The sequence below is a fragment of the Pteropus vampyrus genome, unplaced genomic scaffold (assembly GCF_000151845.1).
Source record: "Pteropus vampyrus isolate Shadow unplaced genomic scaffold, Pvam_2.0 Scaffold179, whole genome shotgun sequence".
Taxonomy (NCBI): Eukaryota; Metazoa; Chordata; class Mammalia; order Chiroptera; family Pteropodidae; genus Pteropus; species Pteropus vampyrus.
The window spans coordinates 1385321-1393560 of record NW_011888960.1 but is presented as its reverse complement, the minus strand read 5'-3'; the positions used below and the strand labels follow the sequence as shown (position 1 = coordinate 1393560).

The following is an 8240-nucleotide window of genomic DNA, read 5'->3' as shown; positions in this document are numbered from 1 at the left end:
GGTCCTCCAGCCAGCATGTTTCCTCAGCCTGGAATTATCTTCCGCCAGATCTTGACCTCCTGTCTGCAGTAGCCGCCCCTCCCCGAGCCCTCTCCAGCCCTTTGCTCTCTGCCACGTGGTGGTGGTTGAGGGCCTGTTCCCATCACTAGCACAAGCCACACGAGGGTGAGGATTTGGGTTCATTAATGTGCTTGGCACAAAATAGGTGTTCAGTTAATATCTGTTGAATGAATGGGTAGTCCCGAGGCACTAAGCAGTCCTTCCTCCAGGCCATTCCCCCGTTCCCCCCCATCTGGAGGTCACCCCCCGACTGTAGAGTCTCCTGGCCCTGCAGCCCCATCTTTCTATCACTTTGCAGTTATGAATAGATACGTGTTGGTGTTTATCTGGTTGCTGTCTGCTTCCGCCACTGAACTTGGAGCTAGCTGCCTGGGGGCAAGGACCGACTGAGTTTGCTTTGGCCCCCACTGTCCGTATTCCCTGCCCCTGGCTAATGTCTGGCTCCCGAGGGCACTGGGATGAATGAGCCAGTGACGTACTGGAGCCAAGACTGGAAGACAGTTTTCTCAAATTCCGGCCCACACTCTCAGCATGACGCTCCTTCCTGGTTTGAATTCGACTGAATACAGCAAGTGTCACCTCACTGTTTTGGGGCCAGCTCATTTCAAGACCCATGGGGCAGAGGCTCCTGGAGTGTCCGGCAGTTACAACACCTTTGCTTCCTCGTGGCTTCAGACCGAACAGGGCCGGTTCTCGCAAGGTGTCGCTTCCTCCCGAGTTTATTTTTAAATCAAGATGAATCTCTGTGCCGGAAGCCGGGAGCGCTGGAGGAAACCCCTCTTGCTGGCTGTGTGGAGGCGGACTGGCCGTGTGAGCTGCGGGCATAAAGAGAGATTGATTTAATTTTTGTTAGTCCCAAAAGTCAGACATGTTTGTCATAGCAAGTTAACAGAATTTAGAAGAAAGCTCGTCTAGCCTCACCTCCCACAGAGAGCCATTTCAACAGTTCGGTTGTTTCCTGCAAGTCAGTTCTTTGTGTATTTTTGCCCTGTTTTGAGGGGGAGGGGGCGTAATTTTGATCATACAATATATTGTGCCTCTCCTCCTTCTGCCACTTAACTTTATAAGCACATACGTAAAATATTTTAATATCAAGTATAAAAGTATTTCAGTACATATTAAATGTTACTATGAAACATTAAATGTTTCCTATTGATACGTGTTAATATGTATAATTCAGTATTAAGATATTGAATAAAAATACTTCAAAACTAATTTTAATGACTAAAAAACTTTCTGTCATGCGGGGTATATCATACTTAAGCTCTTCGGTTGTCCACCCTTTATCTTTCTTACCTCTCCTCATTTCTCGGTTTATCTTACTCTGTGTATGTGTTTGACACACCGTCTTAAATCCTTTTGGAAAAGGTGGGGTATATTATATATATCATATATAAAAACGTTTAAAATCACCCCCTAAGCTTCGATCAGTGGCAGTGTCCAGCCAAGAGGTCTGCCTGAGGTACGATTATTGCTAATGAAAATTGCTCCCTGTGAAAGCTAAGCGATTATGGTTGTTTTTAATTTGTTACTACTACTGTGGCACTTCGATGAACATCGTTACACATAAGTTATGTTTATATTTAAGGTTATTTCATTAGGGTAGATTCCTAGGTTTGGCATTACTCGGTTTGAAGAGTATGGATATTTTAAAGGTTCTTGCAATTTCTTGCCAAACTGCTTTGCTAAAATGCTCTTCAGTTTATCCTCTCATTAGCAAGTAGGAAAATGCATGTCTCGGTACATCCTGACAGCAGTATGTATGATTGTAAGGATCGCCAAATTGCAAGATAGAAGACGGCATCTGTTAGTTGGTTTGGAATGTGTCTCTCTGAATTCACACCCAGGGCTGTGGGTGGAGGAATGTCCATGGAATACTCTATCTGAGATTTTTGTCTTGCAGCTGACTTTGGTGTGTCTGCCAAGAATCTGAAAACTCTGCAGAAACGAGATTCCTTCATAGGGACGCCTTATTGGTGAGTCATGCAGCATCGGGAAGTGGAATGGTGGACGAAACGTTAAACCACAAACTCCCCAAGGTGACCCCTGGCCGGTCCAGGGGAGAGAGGACAGGAGGCCAAGCCTCCCGAGTCAGCCTGCCGGTCTGGGCCCAGCCTCCCACTTACTAGAGCTGTGACCTTGGCCACGTTGCTTAGCATCGCTGTGCCTCAGTTTCCCGATCTGTAAAATCAGGGACATAGAATAATGTAATAGTGTAAATATGATAATAGTAACAATATAACATAAATAAAATAGCACTCGTTGAATGCGTTCTTGTGAGAATTAAATGGGATGGTGCACATAGCTGCCTATAGAAAATGCTCCATTAATGGTTTTGTAACTGGAACCCCTAAAAATGGTTCAATTCTTGATTAGTTCGGCAGGTAGAGATTCAAAGCTGGGGCTGGGGCTGCGAGGGTGAATAATACAAGTTCACTTCCTACTCTCCCGTGAAGTCTCCCTGGACTTCTCTAGTTCATTGTGCTCCCTTTTCCAAAACTATTACTGTTTAAAAACACTCATTTGGTTTCACACCTAACTACTTTCTGGTTTTCATGCGCATTACTCCCCACTGTGCAGTTAGGCTCCTCGCTGGCTTATTACTCACCCTTTCTTTCTCTTTCTCTCTCTCTCTCTCTCTGCCCTTTATTCCTCTTTCTCCTTTTCTCTCCATCCCTTCTCTCCCTGCGTTGTAGTCTCTCCGCCACCTCTCCCGCCCCAGTGTTTTCTGGGCCCCTTCCCCTCTGCCCCCACCGCCCTCCCCAGGACTCTGTGTTCTGGATGGCTGCTGCCATCTTGTGGTAGGCATCGGGAGCTGCAGCAGGACGAGGCCGTGGAGCGGCTTGGAAGGCATCTTTCTGTGTGAAGACTCATCACGTGGAAGACAGTGGGATGGACAGTCATGTGAATCGTGACCCAGGAGTGCCTCCAGCCCCCTGACGCTGGCTTGTGCTGGGCCTGGAGCTGGGGCTCTGAGAAGCGCCCGCAGAGGCCAGGTTCTGAGCCCTCTGTTGTCCCTTGGTTGGTTCAGGATGGCCCCCGAGGTGGTGATGTGTGAGACCATGAAGGACACGCCGTACGACTACAAAGCCGACATCTGGTCCCTGGGCATCACTCTGATCGAGATGGCCCAGATCGAGCCCCCGCACCATGAGCTCAACCCCATGCGGGTCCTGCTCAAGATCGCCAAGTCGGACCCCCCGACGCTGCTCACGCCGTCCAAGTGGTAAGGAGCGAGGGTGTCGCTGGACGACCAGTGGCCCGACAACCAGTGGCCCGCACGCGGGGCAGGCGGAGGTGGAGTGGAGGTGCTGGGGCTCGCCTGCCACTGCTAGGTCCTGAAGTGGGGGAGTAGCCGGAGCCTGGGGTCCCCAGGCCGTTCTGAGCTCCCTGGGCCCTCTTGCCCCCTCCTCCCCTCGGCGAGCTGCGCACAGGCACCCCATTAAAGCCGACTCACGACCCAGGGAAACCAGGGCCCACCGTGGGAAGAGCAGCCCCAGCAGCCACATGGCACAGGCCTGGGCTGGGAACTGGGGCTCAGGCTCGAACCCCGGCCTCGCTGCATTCTGCTCCGTGGCCTTAGGCAGGTCCCTGCTCCTCTGATTTCCACGTCCCCGTTTGTATAGTGATGTCCGCGACGAGAAGGTCACGTCGAAGGCCCCGTCGCCTCTTCCTTTAGCTCACGAAGGCGCCCTTCGTCTGACGGGCGCGTGTGGGAGGCACAGGGCTCCCGGGAGAGTGGGCTGTGACACGGAGCGTTCTCTCGGCTCTCCCTGCCCCGAGCTTACTGTGCCACCTGTGCTCCCAGGTCCGCGGAGTTCCGAGACTTCCTGAAGACGGCCCTGGATAAGAACCCAGAGACCCGGCCCAGCGCCGCGCAGCTGCTGGAGGTGAGTGGGTCCCCGGCCCCTCTCCCGGGGCCGGCAGCCTGCCCCTCGGCCTGCCCTTCCTTTGGGCGACCGCTGGGGTCAGCCTTGCGTTTCTCACCTGGCTCCGGGGACAGTGTGCATAACCACTCGTTCATCAGCCGACACGCCCCGTCCACTCTGGTCCTTCCACCCATATGACAGCCTCTGACATGCGGTGGGAGGACAGGAGGAGAGGCCACTCCACGGGCCCAGTCTTTCTTTACGTTCAGCCACTTTTCCCGAGCACCTGCTGGGTGTCAGGCGTGGTGCCCGAGGTGGACATTCGGGCCTACAGTGCAGCTCAGTTATGTGTGGACCGGGGTTTGGAAAATCCTGGGTTCAAATCCCAGCTCTGCCTCTTACTGGCTGTGAGACCGTGGGCGAGTGGCTTAACTTTTCTGTGACTCGGTTCTTGCTCTGAAATGGGGATAGTAGCGGTGTCCCCCTTATCGGCTCGTGGTGAGGATGAACCGAGAAGATGCTGTAAAATGCTTCACTTAACTGTCAGGCACTGTGCTCAGTGAATGTTTGACGCGTCGAATCGAATTATTAAAACACAGAAAGAAACCAGGATGTAGAATGGGGTCTGTCTGCCAGGGGGCCACGATTGTTCCTCGTGGATTTCTGCAGTGTGTTTGAGAGCAGAGGCGTGGGGGACCAGAGGCCTCGTTTTCTGGGTGTTGCCGTGTTTGGTGGGGCAGCCGGAGGGTGGGGGTGGGGTGAGCCTGCTGTCACTGGCTGATGCAGACGCTCCGGGCGCTTGGGGCCAATTGTTTCCTGTAAGCAGGCACCTGCTGGCCCCATACATCCGGCCTCCAGGACATTCCGCTGTGAGGAGACAGCTGTGCTCGTCCCCAGTGGCCGCCCTGCAGCCCTAGCCTGCACCAGGAATTTCCGTTCCGTAGTCGGAAAAAAATGTCCTGCTGCGTCCTCAGGGGGAGAAAGGAGAGATCCTTTGAGATAAGCGAAGCATCTTTCAGAGCATAGGCCGCTGTCAGCTTTTTCCACTGCTTTCCGTGCCTGAGCAGGGGAGGGTGGTCCATTACTGTCCCCTTAGGTGGGGACGCTGACTTAGAACAGGCTCCCTGAGGCCACCTGGCTTGGGAGCCAGAGGTAGGTCCAGATCTTGGCTTCCCAGGGCCCCTTCCAGAGCTGGTCATGTCTCCACCTCGGCGCTTGTATCCGGCAGCTTCTAGGAGGTTCCTCTTGGCCTCTCAGCTTTCCCTGCATCTGCCTCGAGCCCCCTTTGGTCTGTGGCTCCTGGGCTGATTGGGCAGACATTCTCTGGGACGGTCTCGCCGAGCAGTCACCCAGGCTCTGACGTCAGGCTCGCCTGCCTGGACCCTTAGTTCTCCCTCCGGGCCCGAGTTTACACTCCTCACCTGTAGGATGTGGGTAGTGCACCCTTCTCGGAATCGCGTGAGTGAATGAGATCCCATAGGCACCACTTGTAACGTCACGGCTGTCGCCCTCTGCACCAGCCGCCCCGGCCTCGCACGAGGGTCAGCCTGTCTCAGGGCCTTTGCCCTGGCTCTCCATGCCGCCCGGAAGGCTCTTCGTGGTTGGCTGTCTTCTTCAGTCATTGTGCAGGTGTCATCTTGTCGGCGAGTCCTCCCTCCGCCACCCTATTTAAACGGCAAACTTGATGCCCCCTGACATCCCTAATTCTCTCTCCCTATTCTACTTTTAATTTTTCCCTGGCATATAGCACAGGGCGATTTCACTTACTCGTTTGTTTCCTGTTTATCTTTCTGACTAGCGTGTCAGCCGTCTGAGGACAGAAGTGTTTGTTTCGTTCGCTGACGTGTCCCCATAACACACTGTTACGTGGCCATGTAAGCCGGTCCGTGCCAGGTGCTGCTCTAAATGTGTAACGAAGGTTAAGTGATTTAGCCATTGTGACAGGGTCCTATTCACATCCCTATTCGACAGAAGCTAAGACTGAGGCGCAGAGAGGTGGGGTGGCCTGCACGAGGTCACACAGCTTGTGAGTGACAGCTGGGACTCCGATCCTAGTCGTCTGGTCCCAAAGCCTGTACTCGTACCCCTCTGGTTAGCTGCCTCCAAATGGAGGGAGGAAAGAAGAGATGAAAGAAGTTAGAAGGGAGGGCAGATCGAAGGGAAGCCGCTGACACCCGAAGACTCGGAAACGCCATTAGGCATTTTCTAAGGCCAGTGTTGGCACGCGGGACCCCCCTGGCCGACGGTTTCTCAGCACACGGAGGAAAACTGGCTCAAGGCCTTGGACGGGATGTCTGTGCATGGCTGCGAGGTCCTGGCTGGAAGACGGGTGCCTGTGGGCGAGCTGTGTGGCATCTTGGGGCTCCCCGCAGAGATGGCACAGGGCAGCTATCCCTCTTCCTGAAGGAGCAGATGGCAGATTCCCCTCCGATCCGGGCCTCCTGCGGGGGGGCCAAGCTCTTTCTGGGGACCGATGTTCCAGCCTGTCCCCTTGTAGGCACACACCCCAGTGTCCTTTGTCTCCTTAACGGGCCTTGGCAGTTTGGGGGTCGAGGAAATGTCTGTTCTAAACATCCCTGGAAGTAGTGGAGTTGACGCGGGGAGGGGCGGTCTGTGCTTTGTGTCCCAGAGCAGGTGACAAAACAGTGATCCAGACCTCATAAGCCACAGGAGGGCCTGCCCGTCTGCTGGCCCTGCTTGCCCCGGATTCCAGCATCTAGGCGTCCAGGGGACCTGCTCTGTTCACCTGCCCGTCCATCAAAAGCTTTCTTCTCCATGTCCCCCCACCCCCCAGCCCCCATTTACTAAGGACCCGGGTTGGTCAGGGGAGGCAGCAGAGCAGATGGTTCAGCCTCAAGGCGCGGCTCCCGGCCATCCCGAAGGGCTACTAATCTGGTCAGCATGTGGTTGCTCCGATGAAAACCTGGTATTTCCAGAAGCCTGGCCTGCATGATTTATTTCTGCCACATCTGTTCCGCCGCTGCCGTGGAGCGATCTGTGGTTGCTCGCTCAAGTTCTCGCGTGTGAAGTTGTGCAGTGCAAGCTCGGGAGCCTTTAGGATCTGGTTCTCGCCCTCTGTTCCAAAACGCTGTGCTCTGTGGGGATGTGGGAGGAGATAGGAGTGGCCGCAGGTGCAAACTGGTGCCTCAAAGGCATCTCTGTGATGCCGCCGCCGCCGCTGCTGCTGCTGGTGGTGATGGTGATGGTCGTGATGGTGGAGGTGATGACGAGAAGGTATCGATGATGATCGTGCCGTAGGTGATAGCTGTCAGATTTTGAGCACTTACTATAATGCTTAGAACGACCATACTGTTACTCCCAGTCTGCGGATGAGCAGACCGAGGCACAGACTGAGGTGCTGGTGTTGGGAGCAGGATTTAGGCCCAGGCAGCCCGGCCCTGAGTCCGGCCGTACTGCTGTACCCGCTGCCCCCCACGACGAGTGACTCGCGTTCATAGTCCCACTCAAGACCCCCCGGAACCATGCTGCAGGCAGACCGACACCTTTAAACGGTCGTTGTCACTGCTGCGCTGCAGCCCGGCAGTGGCTTCCGAGAATCAAGTCTCAGCTTCTCACCAGGGGCCTCGTGTGCACCCCCCATCTTCCCCTGTGGCTCCCCCACGCTGCTCGCCCGCAGTTTCTGCTGCTCCGGCCCGGTGCCTCCAACATACCAAGCCCAGTCTGTCTCAGGACCTTTGCACTTGCTCCCTCTGCCTGGCATTCTCTGTGCCCACATCTTTCCCTGGTCGGCCCCTTCCCCTCCCTCAGGTCTCAGCTCAGATGTCCCCTCTTCCCGGAGACTCCTCTGACCACAGCCCTAAGTAGCCTTGCCTGCCCAGGCCAGGTTGATCCGGCCTCATGCTAGCCTGTTACTGGATCTGAAACGATCTTGTCATTTGGTTACGGACCGTTGTCTCCCACTCGGCTGCCGGGCCCCAAGGGCCAGCGACCTTGCCAGCCTCGCAGCACCTGGTACGTCGCCGGCCTTGCCGTGGTGGTGGCTGTGGCGCGCATCAGTGAGTGAGTGGGGGCATGGGAAGAATGGAATTCGTCAACTCTTTCCTACTTTGGACTCACCAGAGAAAAGTCACACTGGTTTGGAAAAACCAAATGACAAGCGAGTGAGGTTTATTGCTGGTGGGCGTGCAAAGTCCAGGTGTCGACCCGGTTGAATAGGGCGCTGCCTGTGGCCTTCCACAGACGACCTGTTTGTTTGTTTTTTCTTTTCGCCCCTGCCCCCACCCTCCGGCCCCTCAAACGAGGATAAAAATGCTTTTAGTGGACCTTTCCGTTGTGAATGTGTTTTCAAGG

General features: G+C 54.8%; 1 protein-coding gene and 1 long non-coding RNA gene across 2 annotated transcripts in view; both read left to right on the top strand.

The window, feature by feature from the left end:
- Window positions 1–1275, top strand: part of LOC111746218 — a 13784-nt gene extending 12509 nt beyond the window's left edge. The window contains exon 2 of the long non-coding RNA XR_002783021.1: window positions 359–1275. This is a non-coding gene — a long non-coding RNA (uncharacterized LOC111746218). The remainder of the gene's footprint in view (window positions 1–358) is intronic.
- The window catches only part of STK10 (serine/threonine kinase 10), a 94385-nt gene that overhangs the window by 57503 nt on the left and 28642 nt on the right, over window positions 1–8240 (top strand). Inside the window, exons 5-8 of the mRNA XM_023537144.1 lie at window positions 1964–2036; window positions 3092–3286; window positions 3869–3950; window positions 7045–7163. Of these exons, the coding sequence (XP_023392912.1) occupies window positions 1964–2036; window positions 3092–3286; window positions 3869–3950; window positions 7045–7163 (469 nt within the window). The remainder of the gene's footprint in view (window positions 1–1963; window positions 2037–3091; window positions 3287–3868; window positions 3951–7044; window positions 7164–8240) is intronic.